This window comes from Sciurus vulgaris, assembly GCF_902686455.1.
Source record: "Sciurus vulgaris genome assembly, chromosome: 7".
NCBI lineage: Eukaryota > Metazoa > Chordata > Mammalia > Rodentia > Sciuridae > Sciurus > Sciurus vulgaris.
The window spans coordinates 148,872,210-148,895,949 of NC_136467.1; the positions used below are offsets into that span (position 1 = coordinate 148,872,210).

Below are 23,740 nucleotides of genomic sequence, written 5' to 3' on the forward strand. Positions count from 1 at the left end.
TGGACGTGTGTGGCAGGCAGGTCGCTTCCTTCTCCCCAGGCACTGAAGAAGAAAGTTCCAAAGATTTAGCAACTGTGTGAAATAGGAAGGGGAAGAGACTGGAGGCCCTGCACATGCTAGAGGTAATTAGCATACGTCCTAAAGTGTGACCACGGCAGTGACAGAGAAGGACACAGGTGGGGATCGTTTGGGGAGGGTGGGGAAGAGATCAGGTCTGGACACACTGCCAACCTGGAGTTCTGGAAGAATTATGGTAGCCTCGGTAGAAACAGGGACAGTCATGAGGAGCCGCTAGTAGAGGACGGAGAAGAACCTCCAAGCTCTGCTGTGTCTGGGGGCAGGTGAGACGTCTATCCAGAGGCAGAGGTGGAGCGGGCAGGCCTGGAACCCACTGGGGGAGGCCCGGATGTACGTGCTGGAAATCATCTGCCTCCAGATGGCAGGTAACTAGAGGAGAGGGCAGAGAAAGAGCCAAGGGAAAGAAGAAAACGTTGGGAACCCGTGATTTAGAGGTTGGGGCAACCCTGTCAAGGAGACGGGAAGAGATCGGGAAGAGAGGAGTAGGTTCCAAAGCAGAAGGAAAGAGGGTGTGGCCACTGCTGTAAACTCTGTGACCTCGGAGAACAGGTTTGAAAGGACCGTCATCGTCCTCGACTGCCTTGTTAGTGGTGACCTTCGGAGAGGGCCTTCTGCAGGCTTAGAGGTGGATCCAGTTTTAGAAAATGAAGGAGTAACGACTTTTCACATAATGATCTCTTGATTATTTACAGGTCAGTTACCTAATTTGAGGGACGATTATAGCTCCAATTTCTGCTCAAAAGTTTTGGAATTATTTGTGGATTTCTATTTCAATCTGTATGTATAGGTCAAAAACAGTCAAAAACTACGATTTTTATAAATGATTTTTTAGCGTTAGCAGTACTATAAACTCTAAGTAAATGTTTTGTATTTATAACTGTTTCTATTATCACATAAATAACTTTGAGTTTTACTGCTTGTTGATAAGAATGTGTGAGTATTTTTAGAGTATGTAAGCCTCTCTCTCCATAAATCAAAACAAGAGAAGTTTTTAAAACTGCCTAATCTAATAGTCAAGGTTATTTTATTGGTGAGTTGTTTTTTTAATAACTATGAACTCAAACTCTCTAGACCTAAGGGCTAGGAAGTTAATACACATTTCTAATCTATTTAAACGATTACCTGAGAATATTTTAATATAAAATGGGTTCACTTAAAATTTTCTAATTCGTAATGTTGAAGTCCACAGTGTAACTGAGGATGTCCTCTTGCCCATTCTCTCCTTCACCTAGGATTATCAAGAGGTAAGTAGACAGACAGTGGAGCTCCCCACAGCAGAGCTAAAGGTGTGTTTTGATCCAGTTTCTGTTGCTATAATGAAACACTTGAGACTGGGTACTTTATAAAGCAAAGAAGCTTATTGGTCTCACAGTTCGAAGGCTAAAAGACTTAAGATCCAGCAGTCCCCTCTGTCTGGCCTCTGGAAGGGGCCTCCTTGGTTGTATCACAGCGTGGCAGATGTCATCATGGAGAGAGTACATACAAGAGGGAGAAATTACATGGTAAAACAGAAAGTCAGAGGGATTCAGGGGTCAGGCTCACTCTTTATAACCCCCATTCTTGTGGAATCTGACTCAGTTCTAAAGACTACATTAATTAACCCCTCCAAGTGCCCCCAGTGACCTCATTGCCTCTCACTAAGCCCCACCTCTTAAAACTGCCGCCATCTCTCCACATCACCGTGCTGGGGACCCAGCTTCCAGCACATGGCCCTTGGGGACACACTCAACCTGTCCATGCTGGAGCTGGTGGGCAGGCTCGCGCACGTGGCTCTGGGCATCCTGGTTGTCTCTCATCATGATGCTCCACCCTCCAGTCCATCCCCTTGACTTTGGCTCCCCAGGAGCCCCACTGCTGAAGGCTGGCCTCCCGGGACTCTGCCGTGGCCGCATGACTTTCTCTCTCCCACCACTGGGTGAGGAAGGGCCCTGGCAGATAAAGCCAGCGGCCCATCCTTTTCAGGACACCGAGGGGTGGGAGATCAGCCTCCTGTAACAATGAATTTTATCTTTTCAAATGGCCCAGGTCCATCCAGGACCCCTTTGGAGAGGAACCGATTCAAATGATACCCTTTGCTGCCCCAAGGGACAGAGTGCGAACGCCCGCGTGCTTGGACACACGCATTTCTGCCCGGGTCCGAAGGCCCCTCTAAACGTTTCCGGGGGTGGCGGTGGTTTCATGAATGTGTGCAGCGTCGGGAGGGGTTCTGAGAGACGGGCCGCGTGGCGCCCCGCTTGATGTGATCAACAGCTGCTTCGTCCATCTCTTGCGATGACGGCGCTCACGTCCCCTGCTCCTGGCATCCCCTTCCTCAGCCTCCTCGTGTCAGACGCTGCCATCCTTCAAGCTCTCTGAGCTGGGCTCCACATCATGCCCTGCCCCAAGCCACAGAAGGCCTTTTTTGTCCTTGGAAGCTCCTAGCACTTCTTAAAGTTCGTACTCCCCCTATTACTTTCTCCCTTATAAAGCAGTCACTTCTTCACATCAGGCACGAGGCAGTGCCGGGTTTCAGGTGCCGTGCCCATCACTGGCGACATTAAGATCAGTAACCAAGCCGGGGGTGGTGGCGCCTGCCGATTATCCCAGCGGATTACGGGCAGGAGGATCACCAGTTCAAGGCCAGCCTCAGCAACCTGTGAGATCCTGTCTCTAAATAAAATGCAAAAACGGCTGGGGATGTGGCCCAGGGCTTCAGTCCCTGGGTTCTGTCCCCGGCACCAAATAAGGAGTGACAGGAAGCTCTTCAGAGCACAGGCTCCAGACATGACTGAACTGTGATTCGCAGGCAGACCAGTGATACAGGAGAGTGTCCTGGGAGGGTTCCGATGGCCCGGTCCAGAGGAGCAGGGGACTTCCTCTGGAAGAGCTCTATGAAGCCCACGAAACGCAGACGCATCTGAGTTGAACCTTGAAGGGGCCAAGAGCCTCCCAGACTGAACGGGGGAAGAGCCTCCCAACTAAGCCACCGTCTTGGTGAGCCTGGAAGACAGAGGGCCAGGTGCCAGCAGCCCTGGGACCACAGAACTTCCGCCTCTGCCCTCTGAGGCTAGGAGCACAGGGCCCGTGTTGCTCAGCCTGGGATCTGCTGCAGTGACTGCCCCGGGCCCCGAGAAATAGATGACATCCGCACGCGTGTGCTGAATCGAAAGCATTCATTTGTGGTCACATTTCTTTTTTATTTATTTTAAAGACAAGCTTCATCTTTTTATATACCTTTATTTTGTTTATGTGTGGTGCCGAGGATCGAACCCAGTGCCTCACACATGCCAGGCAAGTGCTCTGCCACTGAGCCACAACCCCAGCCAATGTGATCACACTTCTTTCTTCTGTCTTTTTTGTTTGTTTTGTTTTGTTTTGTGTGTGTGTGTGTGTGTGTGTGTGTGTGTGTGTGTGTGGTGCTGGGAATTGAACCCAGCACTCTACAAACTGAGCTATAGCCCCAGCCCCGTGATCACATTTCTTAACAACAAAACTTGCAGAATGTTATTCCATGTCCATTATTTGAGAACCACGGAAAAACCAGGCCTTTTCGTCTTCTACCCAGCGATGGTAATGGCGTGGACAGTGCCTTTTCTTGCAGGTCAAGAACACCTCCCCTCTTGCTTCCCCTGGTCACAGATGACTCCCATCTTGATGCTGTTAACAAAGGGAAAACAAACAGGTATTAGATTAAGCAAAAAGGGTTTCTTAAGAAAGGGCAGGAAGAAAAGAAAAACAGAACACATAGCCAGACGCCGTGGTCCACGACTGTAATCCCAGAGCTTTGGAGGCTGAGGCAGGAGGATCTCGAGTTCGAAGCCAGCCTCAGCAAAAGCAAGGAGCTAAGCAACTCAGTGAGACCCTGTGTCTAAATAAAGTACAAAATAGAGCTGGGGGGGATGTGGCTCAGTGGTTGAGTGCCCCTGAGTTCAATCCCTGGTTCCACAAAATAAAATGGAATAAAACAGAACACAGAGGTGAGCCCTGGCCATAGTTCACGGATTGCTCCTTTGGTGTAAACGAAGCTGATTGCAGTCCCTTCCCTAGGTCAGCACCAACTGACCTTCTCCTGTGAACTTTGGAACTGAAATTGAGACAACAGATTTTATGACTTAGTGTGCCACAGTGATGAAGCTCAGGAACTTGGTTCTTCTGGATATTTTCATTTTTAAAAAATTTTCTTGGGTAAATAAAGTACATTATGTAATACAGAACCTAGTGAAAATAATCTTTCCAACAGCAGCTATTTTCCTTTGCCTTCACCCCGACTATTTACCAACCATGGATAATTCGAGAAAGTACAACGATTTCTTTATGACCCTAAAAGCAAAAGAAAAACAAAAACTTGAATTCAGGGTGTTCAGATTTAAGCTCTTCTGTCCATATGAAGTAGTTGTCCAGCTAATTCAAGCCACATGTCACTCTCTGTCTTTATATAACTGTTGGCTCTCTACAGTTTGTCTCTTTGATGGGTGGACTCTGCTATCTTTAACTGCAGAGTTTTCCCATGGAAAATTTAATTTTATCTCTTTTTTTTTTTCCTTATGAGAAATTGTATTTTCAAGTTGCCGATGCTGGCAGACAAGAAAAAAAGACAATCTGGAAATTCCAGATTTGGTCCAGATATCAGTAGCAAAGCAAGGCCAAACTAATCATTAAGGCTACATCTGGATCACTCCAGCTAATCACACTGTGTTCCATGTATTCTTCTGGCCTCTGTTGTGAGGGCTTGGTCTGCTTGTGTCGAAAATTTCTACTTTGGGCATGTCAAACAGAAGTCACCACCTACATTTTTGGAAAGGACACATCTGTATATATCAATTAAGGGCAACAAGCACAGAAACACCCAGGGAGTGGGTTAGACACACTCATGTGGGCTCTTTGTCTCCCCCAGGCTGTATTCCAGTTGAAAGCTGTTGTTACTTCTCTGGGGTGAATTTGTTTCTTCTTTCGTTTCATTCCTTCATCTGCTGTCAAAGCCTGCTCCTTCCCACTTATCAAAGGAACTGCTTTCAGAGACCACAGAAGGGCAGGAGGAGGGGGGAGACGTTCAGAAATCATCACTGAAACCTTGGGGTTTGGGATTTTAATGACCTTCACTTTTCCACCTTGGGGTAAGGGTATTTGGAGTTTTGCCTCAGAGGCAAACTAAAGGTAACAGGCCCACATGCCTCCGTAATTGTGGGACCATCTTTTTTTATGTTGGATGCATATAAAATACCCTTGGTACTTCTATGGAAACCTGCAATTCAACAGCGTTCCCTTTCCATAGATGAAATAGGAAGTGGTCCTGAAAGTGACATTCTTAAAATTATTAATAAGCATACTCTTCAAATGTAACCCAGTACTTCATTATGGTATGATGAACAATTCTGTTGGCTTGGAAAGGTTCCCAGGAACTTTGTTTTCATTGGCAGAAGAAGTCTCAAAATTCTAATAAGTGATGGAAATAAGAAAAATAGAGACTTCAAGTCAAATTCACTGGGGCTAACAGTTGTTCAGGAGGATCCTCTGCCAGTTTTTGCCGTCTCTCTTGATTACAGTGGTCTCGCAGGGGAAGTGTAACATAGATGTGAATGGAGAGTCTGCGAGTTCTTACAGAAGCTGACACACTTGGAAATGTGTCCATTTTGCTGAGTTACTGACCAAAGTACCTCTTGCAGAAAATAGAAATTAGTTTTGACATCCAGAACATGAGCCCCAAATCCCACGTGGAGAATTTTATTTTATTTATTTATTTTGCTGCAGGTTTCTTATTTATGTGTATGAAGTGGTGGCCATTGTTTCTGAAACTGATGGTCCTTTCTGTTCATCATTGCTCCTGTTAGACATGAGAGGGTCATCGCCGTCATGTTTCATGTGTCATGTTGTGCTGGGTCATTTGGGATTCTTTGCCTTTGGAAAAATGAATTAATGGCATTTTGTTAAAACGCTGTTGTAAAGCATGGTGAGTTCCTACGGTCATAGTGTGAAGATGTAAGTGAATTTGTGATCGAAAGGGCCTTCTGACTGTTAAACTTTCAGTGATTGGGCACGGATCAGTGGTCACTGTCACCTCTGAGGTCATTAATGGTAAGCGAGGTGACTGGTGAGTCCGGATGGTTCAGCAGTGGACAAACGGAGAGCCTGACCCAGAAACTGAGAGAGCCGAGTATGTGTCCCGGAAGGCAGGGCGAGGGGCGGGTGAAGACCCACAAACACCACCGCACCCCAGCTGTTTGATTTCTGTGGCTTTATCTACGACCTTCACAGATTCTTCAGGACAGGTGCCTTTAAAATAGTGCCTCACTAGGCTAGTTTCATAGAAAAGATCCTAACAAAGGCTCTGTCATAAGCAACATAATCCACCTGTTCCAGGAAATCATTCCATGATGCTTTTACTTTCTTGGTCTTGCTTTTTAAAAATTCATAAAAATACCAATCGAGACATGGGTGGCCTGGCCTATTCTTAAAGTTGGAGATGAAAGCTATTTATATATCTGTTTCTCCCCTGCTGAAGTCCCCTCCGTCCCTTCTTGCAGGCTAAAGAGCTCTTCAAAGCACCCAGCGGCCCTCCTCTGACCCCGGACCCCCTGAGAAGTGCCCTTGTACTTCTCCTTCCCACAAGCTCAACAGCAGGGGTAATCGGAGCAATTTTTACAGCTTGTTTAAATTCAAATTTAGACCGTACCTGAATTAACTGGATAACTAAGACAGTGTTTATGTTGCAGAGAAGAAGGAATAAAAGTGGATTGTGAATTATATATGCAGTTGCCACCAGCAAAGCAATATGGAGATTCCATTTACAAACTGGAAGCCATTTTTCCTTCATAATAAAATCTACATTCTAAAGTAATAAAATGATTAGTAATTATTTCAAGAAGAAGCATTTAATGAAAACAAATTACAGTGCACGTCTGTGTACCACTGTATTATATATAGTCCATGTCACCAAAAATTATAAACTTTCCATGTGTGCTGCTTACAATGGCTTCGTTATTTTACAGTTCATATATTTAAAAACAGAAGCAGCAGCTGTTCCCGGGACAATGAAATTAATTTACAGAAGGGGATTTGCAATACATTAACTTTTTAAAAAGTCTTTGTGCCAAAAAAAAAAGTATATAATCAAACATCTGCTCTCAAGATTAATCTTAATAGGCCTTAAAAGCAGCATTTTTAGGTTTTGTGCTGTGTTCTGCCAACATAAGTGAACTTTTGCACTGTGAATATGGCCATTGAGACCCTAAGTGTGCTGCTTTTCTTTTCTTTCTGTTTTTAACTTGTAAGCCATTGTTACTAGACTTTCATAGAATGTCTTTTTCAATTGTCCCCAGTCTATGTCCCAAAGATACTTAAGAGACTCATTTTATCAACATTATAAAGAAGTTTTTAAAAAAGCGTTTGTGTGGGGGTCCTTGCTGCTTAACTAAAGCTGAGTCCTCTCCCTCGAGTTCCTATGCCAGGATACTCCGTTCAGCTCTCAGCCTGGCTTTCCCAGCCCTGTGACCTTGTGCAAGTCACGTGACATCATTATCCTAGGTTCCATTTTATGGCTACTCTGCAGCCATAAAATGAAAGTAATTGTAAGACTAAGACATATTGTAAAAGAAGAATTAAAGAAAGCCTTCTTTGAGAAGAACTGGGAATATTCAAATAATTTGCAATTAAACAACTTCTGTAGTTAAAAACTCTTGTTTATTCTGCACGTGCAGATCTAACCTGTAGCCTTCATTGAGAGAAATGAATGCGGGCAAATTGGCACAACCACTCTGGAAAGCAATATGGAGATTCCTCAAAAAACTAGGAATGGAACCACCCTATGACTCAGCTGTCCCACTACTTGGTATATATCCTAAGGATTTAAAATTATCATACTACAGTGAGGGACCACATCAATGTTTATAGCAGCTCAGTTCACCTAGGAACTTCAAGAGATGAATATGGTTAAAGAAAATGTGGTGTATACACACAGTGGAATATTACTCTGCTATGAAAAAGAATGACTTTATGACATTTGCCAATAAATGGATGGATCTGGAGACTATCATGCTAAGTGAAATAAGCCAATCCCAAGGGTCAAATGCTTTCACTGATGTGTGGAAGCTAACCCACAATAAGGGCAGGGAGGGTTAGAAGTGCAGTTGATTAGACAAAGGGGAATGAAGGAAAAGGAGGAGAAGAAGAGACGATGGAATGATTCTGACAATTTTCTTCTGTACATAAATGAAAACACCACAATGAATCCCACTATTACATACAAGAATAGGGTCCTAATTAGAATAAGGTATATTCCATGCTTGTATAATTATATCAAAATGGATTCTACTGTCATCCATAACTAAAAATCCAATAAAATATTTTTTTAAATATTAAAAAAAAATTTTTTTTAAAGTAATGAATGAAGGCTAATGTCGTGGTTTCTCAGGACCTCCGTGTGCACAGCAGGGAAGGACCCTGTCAAGGAGTCACCCTCTCAGGTGCTGTTGGCTCGGAGACACTCCTTAGATTTGCCCACCAGGCATTATCCTCCTACATCTCTGGATGGACCTAACTCCAACTGAAGGATCCAAACTCTGCCCTCTCTCCTTGAGCTCCATTCTCCTGCTCATTCAAAACCCTCTGTGACCTCTGAGAATGAGAAGCAGTGGATCCCTCAATAGGGATGGATCCTCCAGGCCCTAACCTGATGCACTGAGTCTCATCCAGTCTAGACAACCAGGTCTGTCACCTCTCGCTAAGGACAGTGCTCTTCAATCAGGAGAGGTTCAAGACCCCATCCAGAGCAATGTGAGTACCTGTTAGACAGCCAGGACTTGGGCACGGGCACCCCACTACTGGAACCAGTGGGTATTCAGGAAACATGAATTAAGGCAAGAGGCTAGTTTCTAGAACTAGGCACCACGTCACAGCAGAACCAGCATCAAGGCTGACTTTATGCTGATATGTCTGTGTCCAACCCAAGGGATCTTGTTGTATGTTGGAGGCCAGTTCCAGAATCAGTTGTAGGGATTTGGTCAGCTGCTAAGGTATGAGAGCGACAGAGTAGGTGGTGGAGATGAAAACCCAGCTGAGGTTCCCAGTACCTCCCAGTACCCCAGTCCTCTAACCAGAGGCCCAAGAGCAACGCTACATACATGTCAAGGCACGGCGTTCTACTGGTCTTCATTTGACTAGTGACTTTTTAAAAATCTGAATACAGCATAAAGGATTTCTCAAAAGGCTTTGGAATCAAGCAGATAGGTGCATGAATTATGTCTCTGCCATTGGCTGGTGGTTTCTTATTGAATTTCGACAGCCTTTCAGTGTTCTGCTTTATTTTATGTTTGAAGGATTTCAATACAGTCCTGGTGATAATGTTGTGGTTAAGGTTAATCTCAGCGCATAGGACAGAGTGGTTGTCCCTAAGCTGCACTTGGGAATCACCGAGGGAGCTTCAGAGTACAGGTGCCCCTCAACTTCAGCCCCCAGAGAGTGTCTCTGCACAGGGGTCTGGGCTAGGGAGATGTTGGCACATCCCAGATGCTTGCAATATTCAGACAAGCTTGGGAACCCCTGGCACCAAGACTGTCATCCCTGAGCATTAAATACTTACAAAACAAAGGAAAAGGATCAGTGCTTCGCACATACTAGACTTCCCATAATTCTCAGACCATCCCTTCCGGGACCATGGCCCCCTCTTCTCATTAGGACGCCTCGAGACTTAGTGTCAAGTCTGGGATTCCAGTTGGCGTGGCCGCCACTCATGGCCAGTCCCCTGTGACCATATAGAAAAGCTCTGGTGTCATGCGCTGTGATATCCTACGTGAAGAAGAAAGGAAAAAAGTGAAGATAAGGTCCTGCGGGGGGCAGCCCCCAGACCCAGGAAGGGAGTGTCTGATCAGTTTGATGTCCAGTCCCCATTCAGTAAAGCCCCTGAGTGCCATTTGAAAAGTTACCTTGGAAACCAGAGCCTGGCATTGTGCTCACTCAGCGGCACACACAGCCACGAGGCGGGTGTGGGCAGGGTAACACAGGCACGTCCAAGGCGGTCTCACCAGATGCCGAGGGCCACGATTTCTTCGGCTTTTATTTTCAACATTTGTCACAGTAAATCATCTGTCTGCTGCCCTGGGTCCATCGTGTAAAGGCATCAAATAGTATTCCAAAGAGCTGAATCCATGGTTTAACAGTTTCCAAGTCCTTTACTGACCTGGGGAGAGAAGCTCAATTCTGAGAGCGAAGGAACCATCTAAATCATTCTCAAATTTAGGAGCCAGTATCATCTCCCCTGTCCACAAAATAGTAGAATAATAAAGCTGCAGAGTTACAGATGTGTGGCGTCGAGGTCTGCTCCCTCGCGAGCTATATAAATCACTACAGGTCTATGAGCAAAAGTGGCTTCTCAGTGTCCCTAACTGAGGATTCGAATAGCCTTTGATGCATAAAGCTTGAATTATATGCTCTTTATGATTCGAAGCAAATTCTCAAATTGCACCCCAGTTGATATGATAGAAAACATTTAGATGCAGGGGGGAAAAAAGATTGGTTGGTCTTAAGAACTTGAAATCATTTTCTACTCGACCCCAGAATCCTGATGGAGACAGACTGCTTCCTTAGAAACAAAAACCTACTGCCAATGACTTCTTCAGGAGATGAGACTTCCGGCCTGCTGAGTTTTAAAATTCCCTTTCTGAATAAGAGATGAATCTTTTCAGAGTAATTCTACACTGAATAGAGATTTCATAAGTACTTTGAAAAGAGCTTGTTTTAGAAAACTACTAAAGGCTAAAACTTCCTGATTTGGGCACCTGGTAATACCGAGTTATTTGTCAAGTAGGGTTGTGCTTGTTCATGAATGTTTAGCCCTTATGTAATATTTTACCTTTTATATTTTGTATGGAAAGTATATGAATCTAGGCTACACTTCCATCACTCCCAATTTCTTAAGTTTTCTGACTTTCTTAAGTATTTCTTTTTCTTTTTCCCTTAACTTTATTTTATTAATTTATTTATTTGTATGGGGTGCCGGGGATCAAACCCAGTGCCTCACACGTGCTGGGCAAGCACTCTACCACTGAGCCACAACCCCAGCCCAAGTTTCCTGACTTTATAAAGTTGAATTGGCTTACAATTTCTTATCATAGATATACAGTTCTACTTTAGGGTTTAAAAAATAATAAAATATATGTGTATGTATTTGTGTGTGTGTATATATATATATATATACACACATATTATTTGTTATATATGTTTTTTATTGTCTACAGTTTATACATGTGTATGTGTGTATATTGTGTATATGTAGTTTTTATTGGTCCTTTTTATGCATGACAAGAGGATTCCTTTTGACATAATTACAAAAACATGGAATACAGTCATTTCTGATTCAGTCCCCAGCATTTCCCCTTTCTTTCCCCTCCTCTTCCTCTCTGTTCCCTTTCCTCTATTCTACTGGTCTCTCTGCTATTTGCTTACAGTTATATTTTTTTTCAAAGTGTTTTGTGGATGTGCTCGATGGAGAGACTCACTCTGGTATATTCACATATGTACACAGGAATGTTACGTCAGATTCATTCCACTGTAGTTCCCTATCCCAGCCCTCCTCCCTTCCCATCATTCCCCTTTGTCTACTTCATTGATCTTCCCTTTTTTTTTAAATCCTCCCCGGCATCACCACCCGCTTTGGGTTAGCTTCTGCATAACAGAGAAAACATTGGACCTTTGACTTTTTGGGATTGGCTTATTTCACTTAGCATGATAGTCTCCAGTTCCATCCATTTAACAGCAAATGCCATAATGTCTTTCTTCTTTATTGTTGAGCAATATTCCATTGTGTATATATACGACATTTTCTCTATCCATTCATCTGTTGAAAGGCACCTCGGCTGGCTTCAGCTTGGTGTTGTGAATTGAGCTGCTGTGAACATTGATGTGACTGTGTCACTGTAGTATGCTGATTTTAACTCCTTTGTCTATCCTATAGTTTTAAGCACTTTGAGAACATTTTTTATAGGATCCTTCGTGAACACTAAACAAGAACCTTCCTATCGGAAACAAAGGTTACACTTCACATAGCAAAAAAGATAAGAATGAGTCCAGCCCTTTCTCAACAAGGATCTGGTTTTCCACTGGTGTCTTAACAGTCTGCCTTCCATGCGCCCTTTGCTAGTCTTTAGGTTTATTACCTAAGGATGACCTCCAGGTCTGACAGTCACCCAGATCCCATATGGTCTTTGTTTGGGGGTCAGTTTGAGGCATGCGTATTTGGAAAAGGATTCCGAAACAATTCTGATATTTCTCTCTTGAGCTGCTCCAATAGGTTCAAAATCAGTCAGGTACAGTGGTGCACACCTATAATCCTAGTGGCTTGGGAGGCTGAGGCAGGAGGATCACAAGTTCAAAGCCAGCCTCAGCAACTTAGCAAGTCCCCAAGAACTCAGCAAGACCCTGTCTCAAAACAAAAAATAGAAAGGGTTGGGGATGTGGCTCAGTGGTTAAGCACCTCTGGGTTCAAGCTCTAATACTCAAGAAAAAGTTCAAAAACATCAGGAACCATTGGTTGTTTTTCACCTCCCCTCCCTCTTGTCTTCTCTCTCCTTGGGGGTTGCAGTTTCCAGTGTCCATGTAAAGCTAATTTTATCAGCTGGACCACTTTTTCCCTTAGGATTCTGAGTTGGCCAAGGCCCAGTTCTTTTCCTATCCTGAGCCTTGGACGTGAACTTGTGAATATGGCCTTGTTTGCCTGAGTTGGCAGTGGGGCTCCTGGACATGAAGATTCTACTGACAGTCATGTCCCCAAGGCGGGTTCTGCCGTGATCCAGGCTCCTGAACAGACCCGTGCAGCACCACCGCACGTGTGGGGCCCCTGGGGAGTCCTCAACCCCACCCCCTCCCTGGCAGTGGGTTCTGGGGAGTCCTGGCGATACCCAGCAGGGCCCCATCTCAGCGCAGCTCCCCTCTCCCACCTTCCACAGGGTCCTGTGGCCTCCACAGCATTGGCACTTTCTGTTCTCTCTTCTGGGCCTGGCCTCCCACCACCGCCTCCTCCACCACCCCCTCCAGGACCACCTCCACTTTTTGAGAATGAAGGCAGGAAAGAGGAGCCCTCTCCTTCGCGCTCGGCTTTGTTTGCCCAGCTTAACCAGGGAGAAGCCATCACCAAAGGTGAGCCAATGAGACCACGAAGCTGTGCGCCTTTCCCTCCGCCTCCGGGAACACCATCCTGTGTCAGTCAGCTTGTTGTCACTGTGACAAAACACCTGACTGGAACAACTTAGCACAGGAAAAGTTTACTCTGACTCAGAGTTTCAGAAGTTCAGGTCATTGTTGGACAACTCCGTGGCTTGAGCCAAGATGAGGCAGAACATCATGGCGGAAGGCATGGCAGAGGAAGACCGCTCGCCTCAAGGCAGTCAGTAAGCAGAGAGTCAGAGAGAAAGGAAGGGACCAGGGCCAGGTATAGTCCAAGGCCAGGCCCCGGGTGCCCCACCTTCTCCAGCTGTGCCCCATCTGTCTACAGTTTCCACCAGTAATCCATAGCACTCTCAGTAGATTAATCCAGCAAATGGATTAATCAGGTGATGAGGTCAGAGCCCCAGTCATTGGTTCAAAAACAGTCAGGTACAGTGGTGCACACCTGTAATCCTAGTGGCTTGGGAGAATGAGGCAGTCCCACCTCCAAACCTTGCTGCATTTTGCAGTGGGATCTCGTCAGGCGAAGGGTATGCATGCACAGATTCACTTACACATTCATGCACATATTCACAATCATTCACATGAATGTGGACATTCACGTTCCTATTCATGTACTTTTTAAGGTACATGTACATATGCATATTCATACACATATTCAATTTAATGTACATGAACACATTCTTTTTCATGTCCATGTACATATACATATTCTGCATACATGCATCTTTAGGCACATACACATGTACACATTCATATATGTAGATTTTATATCATACCAGTGTATTTGCACAGTCATACACATGTACGTGTACACATTCATATTCAGCACATATTCTTATTCATTTTCCTGTACATGTACATATTCATTTGCATGCACATGTTCATGTTCCTGTTTACATACATGTACGTGCTCATTCATATACACGTACACATTCGCATCTGTGTGCCTGAAGGTGTACATGGTCATATTTATGTACCTGTATAGTGTATGCTTATTTATATTGATAAACAGTCACACATTTTCATCTCTAGCAAATTCATCTTCTAGAGATTTCCACACATGGGCTTTTGTGGGGACAGTCCAGATCCAAACCGTAAGGATCCCCCAAGACCAGGGATGGATGAGTCATGCCACCCCCATCCCAACACAGAGGGGGCGGTGCCACAGCTGGGAAGGTGCCTGCAGGGTTCAGATCTGGGCAGGATCTAGGTAGAGCAGAAAGAAGAACTCAGACTCTGGGTTCTCAGTCCACCCCTGCCAGCAGCCTCCTCTAAAACCAAAGCATCAAGGTCAGGTGAGATGAAAGTGGCAGCTGGCAGCACCTCTGCCCTGGCACAGTGCACTGGCTTGCAGAAGAGCTGTCACTGACGACCTCTGTCCTCACGGTGAACAATACAGGAGTTAAGATACGTCAGGATCAAAAGCACATGCATTCTAAACAATAAGGTCGTGTTGCCAAAACCTGCATGCAAATTTATTTTTACTTTGCACAAGTAATAAATAGAACTTAGGGTGTAAATGCCCCTCTACGCTGGGATGGGCTAAGAATATGAAATTTTAAGTGTAGCACTGGTTCAGACTGGCTCTGCTCTCTCTTCTGAAACTCATTGGCAAAATGAAGGAATGGGCTTATAACCTAAAGTTGATACTATACTCTGATATATACTCAGCCGAATGCCCTAGCTTTTTAGGCCAGTTCTGGTGAATGATTTAGCCATGAAAAAAGAAACAAACCATGAGTTGTTTTGTGGTAATGATATGGGGAGTTGTTTTCTGGTTTGGTTTGGTTTTTTAGTCTGTCTATTGCAGAATTTTTACCATCCTATCTCCATGAAGACAGAGTTCCTCAAGTTCAAAAGGACCCTCAGAGCTTCTATGGGTGTAAACTTACATAGGGTCCCGATTCCCCTTCCCCCAGCCCCTGGCAGCCACCCTTCCCGCTTTGTCTACGAATTCCGCTACTCATTTCCATAAACTTTTAACTAGGCAGCGAGAGACACCATTAACATGCTCAGGACTAGACTGGAACGAAAATAGCACCGCCAGAAGTTCTGGTTGTTTACATCACGGATATTTCCCTTTGCATATGACATAAAGAAATGTGCCCATGTGTGCCGCCTCCCTAGGGCTCCGGCATGTCACAGACGACCAGAAGACGTACAAGAATCCCAGCCTGCGGGCCCAAGGACAAGCTCGATCTCCAGCCAAATCCCACACTCCGAGTCCCACGTCGCCCAAATCCTTTTCCCCCCAGAAGCACGCTCCCGTGTTCGAGTTGGAAGGAAAGAAGTGGAGGGTGGTGAGTGAGGACCTTTGACCTGTGCGAAGGCCCCACCCATTTCCCAGGGTCTCGGTGAAACGCCACTGGCCGGCGTGGGCTCCGGCATTCCCAATTGCTTCTGTAATCCTTTTTCTGGTTTTTTGTTTTGGTTTTGGTTTTGGTTTTTTTTTTTTTTTTTTTTTTTTTAGTTGTAGATGGACACAATACCTTTATTATGTTTATTTAGTCTTTTTATGTGGTGCGGGGATCGGACCCAGGGCCTCACACGTGCCAGGCAAGCGCTCTAGCGCTGAGCCACGACCCCAGCCCCTCGTGCATTCTTTCCTTCAACATTCTTAGAGCCTTTTATAATTTTGGTAACATACGCATAACATTTACTGTGAAGCAATTTAAGAGCACATTTTGGTGGCCTTAAGGGCAGTGAAACTGTTGTGCCACCATTACCACCATCCACCCAGAGAACTCTTTGCATCTTGCAAAACTAAAACCCTGCGGTGCCCGGTGTTCAGTGACGTCCCGTCCTCCTGCCCTGTCCTCCTGCCCCAGCCCCTGGCCTCGCTGCCCCGCTGTCTGTCTCTGTGAATTCGGCTACTCATTTCCGTGAGCTTCTCGCTAGGCAGTGAGAAGCCACTAACTTGTGGCCTGGGGAGCTGTGCCCATTCTGGTCTGTGGTAGTGTTGCCTTGGTGCCGCTGATGGAGGCTTTGAGACAGCCGTGCCCTACCACCGACACCCCCACCTTCTGGGCTCACTCTGTGAGAGGACAAACACACGTTGAAAGTGGGGAAAGCTCGTGTCCTCTGCCGATCCAGAGAACATGTAAGGACCAAATCCTTGGCAAGGTTGTCACGGCCTGAAAACACACTGGGGCGTGGAACCCTGTGTGACCCTCAGCAGCCTCTCTGCCCGTCTCCTGTCTGGCGCAGCAGATTTTGCTGCAGGATCAAGACATTGACATCGGTGTCTCCACAGCCCTCACACCCTGGCTCCAGCCCCGTCCACTAGCCAGGGTGCCAACACCCGATGTTTGCAAACTGACCCTGACCCCCTTCCAAGCAGTTTCATCCATTTTCGTCATTACAATGACGAGGGAAGGCCTGGGCACTTGTCTGGACGGGGAACATATTGAAAAGCCATCATCCTTGCTCCATGGCCATCTCAGTATACAGTGGATTCCATTTACCTACGTATCCTCATACTTAATATTTGTATCTGTTTTAATTTTAGGAGTACCAAGAGGACAGGAATGACCTCGTGATTTCAGAGACCGAACTGAAACAAGTGGCTTACATCTTCAAATGTGACAAATCTACACTCCAGATAAACGGGAAAATAAATTCCATTACCATTGGTAGGGCAAAATGGCGGCCCTGTGGTTACTCTAATGGGTTGTGTATAGGCATGCAGTTTGAGTAGTGGGGTTTTCTTTCCCCTTCTAGATAACTGTAAGAAGTTTGGCCTTGTGTTTGACAACGTGGTGGGAATTGTGGAAGTGATCAACTCCAAGGACATTCAGATCCAGGTAAGCGGCCCTTCCAGCCCTGCTCCACCCTAGCCATGGCCTTGCATACACTGCCCACTCTGCCTGCTTCTCCATGTCCACCCAGAAAACTCCTGTTCCTGTGCTTTCCAAACATAGCTCTGTCATCGTCTCTCCTGGGGCATCCTTTCTTCTTAGCATTCGTTCCTCCTCTTCAGCCTCTGAACACATCCCACTACTGGTTTACTATCTTATTTCAAGGACAGCTAACTAATCTTTACAGCTCTGGAGACTTGCACAGGACCTGCACACAGTAGATGTCTAATGAATAAATGTTTGGTGACTGCTGATTGGAATGAAGCAACTACTGCATGTGTAAAAATACTAAGCAGTTTCTCAGCATCATCCCAGGGAAAATTATGACGCTCTTCCCAACCCCTGCTGGGAAAATTGGTCTTAAAAGAAAAATTTCCTCTTAAGACCCAGTGAGGTAATCAGAAAAACACCCTGGGAAATCAAATTGAAATTGAATTTTCAAAAACAGAAGAAAACCTGTACTCCTTTAGTGATTTTGGTTTATCCAAGTGGGATTTTACAGTGTACCAAAATCTAGAGGACATCTCACCTTTGGCCAGCTATGACTTCTGTCTTTGGCTACACTTTTCCCTATTGTTAATTATCCTTCACCATCTGATGCCTCCCAAGAATGTTCAAATTAGTTTTGGTTGCACAAATCTTTTTCTTTTTGCTGACTGACACTTTTTTCTTTTCTTTTCTTTTTAATAGTACTGAGGATTAAGCCAGGGATGCTCTACCATTGAGCCACATCCCCAGCCCTTTTTGTTTTATTTTGAGGCAGGGTCTCACCTCAAAATTATAATCCTCCTTGCCTCAGCCCCCCCAAGTTGCTGGTCACCACTGAAACCTTTAGTGAGAGTCTACTGTGTGCACATTTACACTTCACTGATGGTCATTTTAGAAGTTAGTTCTGCATGTGTCTGTCAAATGAAAATATTCCTGACTGGGCATCAGAACACCTGGGCACTAATGCCAGCTCTGTATCTGTAGCTGATAGTACTAGGAAAAAGTCAGAAAAGCTATACTACATTCTGTCAGCAAATTCAGGATATCTTGCAAAATGCTACAGCAAAAATAGTACTTTATTTGAAATTTTAGAATTGTCATAAAAGTCAGAAAAAAGAAGATAATTCCTTCTATCATCACTTGTATTTAGTGATTTGTTATAAGTCTAATCTGTGCAATAAGATGAGAAAAATAATTTAGGGATATAAAGCTGGAAAAGGAAGAACAAAGATGTCCTTATTTACCAACAAAATGATTGCCTTTACATAAAATCCAAGAGATTTAACACACTATAAAACTAAAGAAACGTTCAGCAAGATGGTTGGACACAATATCAGCATGCAAAATTCAGCAGCCTATCTTTACAATACAGATAAGTATTAGAAAATGTAATACAAAATAATATTTAAAATCACAACTGAACTGTAGGGTACTTAGGGAAAAAAATAACAACCAAAATGGAAGGTACTGGTAAGGAACAAAAAAGAGATATAAATAAATATCAGTGGTCTCCATTTATTTAACCCATAAGTTCAGTGAAACTCAGCTCAAACATCTCAACAGGTTTTTTGATGACAAATGGTTTTAAAATTCATTTGGGAAACTAGTGGACAAGAATAACTGAGACAATTTGAAGTATGATGAGCAAGGTGAATGGATTTGCATACCTGATACTGAGTCACTGAAAATGTTATATTGTTGGAATTATAGGAAAATAGACTAATAAAACAGACTAGCAAGCCCTGGAATAGATACATTCATAAAATGTGTTTTAGGACAATTGATTATCTATTCAGGAAAAATATGTACTAAATTCCCACCAAACATGAAAGTAAAGCTCTGATTATGCAAAGAAATACTTTTGAACTTTGAGAATAACACGCAGAACATCATTGTGACCTCAGAGTAAGAAAGAAATTAATTGGATCAAAAAGCACAAGCCAGCTGGGCGTGGTAGCACACACCTGCAATCCCAGTGGCTCAGAAGGCTGAGGCAGGAGGATTGTGAGTTCAAAGCCAGCCTTAGCAATTTAGCAAGGCCCTAAATAATTCAACCCTGGTACCCACCTGAAACACGCACGCACACGCACACACATACACACACACACACACACACTCTATAAAGAGAAGAACCAGTTAATCTAAAATTGCTGAATATCATTCCAATTAAAAAGGGGCAAAGACAAGAATAGAAGTTCAGTGGATTAGACAAAAGGAAGGAGAGGGGATAGGGATAAGAAAGACAGTAGAAACTTTCCTGTGCTTGTATATGACTACACGACCAGTGAAACTCCACATCATGTTCAACCACAAGAATGGGAAGTTATACTCCATGTGTGTATGATATGTTGAAATACATTCTACTGTCTTGTATAACTAAAAAGAGGAAATAAAAAATAAAAATAAAACGATATGGTCAACAGAAAACATGATATACAAAGCTGAAAGATAGCCATGAATTGGGGAAAACACTTGCAATGCAGATAATCGAAAAGAATTTTTTTTTGAGAGTCCATTCACTTATTTTGTTGGCCTATGGCTAAAGTCCAACTTGAAAATACATTGAATTCATAAAATAATGCTTGTTTTCTCTTAGGAGTAAAGAGTTCTAGCAACGTTAGTTATAGTCCGAATAAAGAGTTTATTTTGACTGACTTAACCTTGTATTTGGGGAAATAAAGTATTTCATCATTTTTCAAAATTAAATCTGTCATTTCAATGTTTTTAAATAAAGCATGGGCTAATGATTTAAATGTAGGTCAGAGGAGTAATTGTTGATTTTCCTTCATCTGAAACCTCTCAAACATTGCCTTTTTTTTTTTTTTTTTCCAAGAAGGATTTATATCCAGAATATATAAAGAATGGACCATGAATCAATAAGAAAAAAACTAACAATCTAATGGAAAAATGGGCAAAGATTATTACAGCAATTCAGAGAAGGAAAACTGAAGTGATTGTATGCATACGTATAGATAAATGCATATATAGAGAGAGATATATGTATATCTATATATGTATATCTGTATGTATAGATATCTCCATGTATACGTATGTATAGGTATATAAACATGTATATACATATGTACGTATGTACATAGGTCTCTATATATACATACGTGTATAGGTCTACCACAATTAGAAATATATCTTCACGCTTACCAGGTTTGGATTCAGAATGCCCTCTGCAGGGTGCCTTGAACTGAATCTCATACATATAAGTTAAGGACTTGCCTCTGTGTTAAAAGAACACGAGGACCCTGGCTCATCAGTGTTGGGCAAGTGATCTGTTACACTCTCTACTGGGCAAATTGGTACATCGAATAAAGTCCCACCCATAGCCTGTGACTAATTTGCTCTTAGGAATACACACTAAAAGAGCACTAGTTCATATGCCAGGGAGACTTGAAACGTGTTCTCTGAAGTATCATTCAGAATGCCAATAAAAACAGATTCAGCTTAAAAGTCCACCAACTGGCAAATGAATACATGGTCCCAGCAGAACACAGCACAGTAGTGAAACCAAATGAACTCCAGCCACATGTATAAAAACAGGTCAATCTCAGAAATGGCATTGAGCAATAAAGCAAGTTACAGATAGGCAGGCGTTGTGCACTGTACCGGTTTATAAAAAGATCGAAGACGTGCAAAACAATAGCACATATCAGATACACTTTGAGAGCCCAAGGAAGCCATGTCAGTCGCCTTAGCCAACAGACAGACCTAGTGAATCATAAACACAAAATCCAGAAGAGTAGTTACAGAAGGAAGGAGAGACGATCGAGGTGGTTTATATTATGAAGGGGCTTCAAAGATGTTAGAAGATTTTAGTCTCTTAAAAAAAAAAAATAGGAAGTAAGCCAAAATGTATCACTTGGATGAAGCCATTGGTGGGCATTTATATACTGTTATATTTATTACATTATTCTTTATACATTTCTATGTTTGAAATATATTATAATATTATTAAGAATAAGCCATGTTTCCCTATATAGGAATGATAGAAATTCAGCAGTGCAATTCAGAAATGAGAGAAATACATGTTGCTAAATACGTTTTTGAACTTTTGGATGTTCCAACCCAGGGAAGTCATTACCTATTTAAAGCACTTAATGAATTGTTTTAAAAGGACCTGCACACAATAGAAACAGAGCAAATTAGTGGTTGCCTGGGGGTGGTATGGGGTTGCCTGTGAGTGGCCATTAGAGATATTTTGCGGATGACGGAAATGTTCTAAGACTGGACGGAAGTGGTGATTGCGCAACTCCGTGAATTTATTAAATATCACGGAGCTGTGCACTCAGAATGGGTGAATTTTATGTTTGCAGGTTTAACCTCAATAATGCTATTAAAAGATTGAAAGGAATAACTAGGCCTGGACTAAAGTTCACATGATTTGACCCAAAAATCCTATTTTTGGCAAACCATCATAGGAAAATATACAAATTATGGGAAAGAAAAGAGACCCAAGTAAGTCAGGGGAAATTTTTAAAAATATTATGGAGAAATGGGTTTGTGAAAAACTACCTTAGACTAGAAGAGTAACTCAGTGGTAGAGCCAGAGTAGTTGCCTGGGCAAGCTCACATGTCACCTGTCACTCAGCAGAGGAGCTCCTTGGCCCCGCTCTCCTGATAAGAAACACTCTCTGTTCTTAAGGTATTCACAGACTACCAGGGAAAGACATGTATACAATGCGTTCAAATACGTCATTAACCAAAATGCTGTGGACATTACAGTTCTTAACATACCAGGGCTATTTTTAAATTTTTCCTATTGCTTTTTCCCATACCCAGGACGTTTTTAGGATTTTGGCATACTCTAGCACATATAAATATAAATACAATGTATCTGCATGATGCACTTCCTGTGTCCCCCAACCATAAGCAAACCCTCTAAGAGACAGTGACAAGTTATCGCTTTCCTCTGCCGGCCTGGTATTCACAAGCTCTGGTCAGAATGTAAATGCTCTACATCATTATAAAATAAGCAAATCTCAATATTATGAAAACATTGTTGCTGACACATTGTTGAAATTCACACATATGTATTATTATTCTTTTATTTGTGGCTGAGTCCTGTGCTTACCTGACCTTGAACTACCTCTGCCTTTATTTTATCACTGAGGTTCAGTTCCAACTCAGTGTCCAGTTTCTATGGAGAGGGGAGAAAACAGAGAAGTTCGGCAATCTGACCAGACGCACCCCAAGGAATTCTTTACATCACCTGCACCATGAGCAGGACTTGCTCCTTTGGTGTGCAATCCAGCCTTTTCTTCGAGGTGAAAGAGGAGATGCCTTTATCGCTGTAATTACCATTACAAGGAGGAAAATTATAGAGTTGTAATGTAGTCTTTGTGTGTGATTTGGGGTCATTTCTGAAAATTGATTGTTCGAAGAGAAATTTAAAACCGATTAGAATTTTTACAGCATTTACTACTTGTAAACAATACCAGGAATTGCCTCCTCTTGTGTACAGTCCTGTTTATCTATATAAGGAGTGTCCCGAGCTAAGCCCCCACTTTTGGCTCCTAAAATGAATACACTCCTAAGTACCTGGACACTCATCTCATTTAAACTTTGCATTCATCCACTGAGATTTTTATCCAGCAAAGGACTTACGTGAAAAGACTTGTAGTGTTTCTTACTTATTCTTAAATTCAGGAACAATCTACTCAGATTCTGCTCAAGAATAATCCTATTCTTAAGTGTCAGCATTGGTACTTGTTTAAATTCCAGTTTCGTAGATATTTGTCAAAACTAAAATTTTTAGCAAATGAAAGCAAATGCATCTCGTTTCTTTTATCATGAAATCAAATACATGGTTCAGATCCACTTACAGGTGTTGCAAGTCTTTTTCTAAACATTTAGCTGCTGTTTCTAAATTAATCCCTTAATTTTGTCTTGGGAAAGAGGTGCTGAGGTTTGAGAATCCCCTTGTGTGGTCCTTTCATTGTGTCCCCAAATGACACCTCCCTTCTTCAGCCTGGAACCCATTAACCAGTCTTCCCAGCTTCAACCCAGCACTTCCTAATGCTTGGCTAAGCCAAAGCTAAGATCAAGAAGATTCTAGATGGATTTATTGGGGAACTTTGTCATTTCCATTTGCTTGCTTTGACCCCAGATTTCCACACCCCCTCATTTCAGGTAATGGGAAGAGTGCCAACAATTTCCATTAACAAGACAGAAGGTTGCCACGTGTACCTCAGTGAAGATGCCTTGGACTGTGAGCTGGTAAGCGCCAAGTCATCGGAAATGAATGTCCTCGTCCCTCAGGATGGTGATTATGTAAGTACTTTCCAGAAGGCTATCATTTTAGTAATGATTGATTAAACGACAAACCACCAGCCTCAAGGCTGGATCGCAGGCGGGAATGAGTTCAGGGAGCTACCTTCCAGCACCCTCACTCAGCCCCTCGACTCTGCCCACTGCCCACTCCATTTAATGGGCCAGCTGTCATTCAATTGCACAGCATGCATCCGAGTTCATATTGTGTAGGACTCAATATTTTTCCTGTGCTCTAACGGAGGGGAACAGGAAAGGAGAAGAGCTTTATGGGGAATGGGAGGGAGGAGAGGATACAGTTAAGTAGACCCATTGGTGTCAACCCTGCACCCAGAGGTGGATTCGGAGGCATGTGGTGGGGCCTGGGCATCTGAATTCCTAATCTCACCCCAGGAGATTCTAAG

General features: G+C 43.3%; 1 protein-coding gene across 1 annotated transcript in view; it reads left to right on the forward strand.

The window, feature by feature from the left end:
• CAP2 (cyclase associated actin cytoskeleton regulatory protein 2) overlaps positions 1 to 23,740 on the forward strand; it is a 134,629-nt gene that overhangs the window by 106,879 nt on the left and 4,010 nt on the right. The window contains exons 8-12 of the mRNA XM_079147073.1: positions 12,993 to 13,182; positions 15,340 to 15,512; positions 16,721 to 16,844; positions 16,933 to 17,015; positions 23,199 to 23,339. Coding sequence (XP_079003199.1) covers positions 12,993 to 13,182; positions 15,340 to 15,512; positions 16,721 to 16,844; positions 16,933 to 17,015; positions 23,199 to 23,339 — 711 coding nt within the window. The remainder of the gene's footprint in view (positions 1 to 12,992; positions 13,183 to 15,339; positions 15,513 to 16,720; positions 16,845 to 16,932; positions 17,016 to 23,198; positions 23,340 to 23,740) is intronic.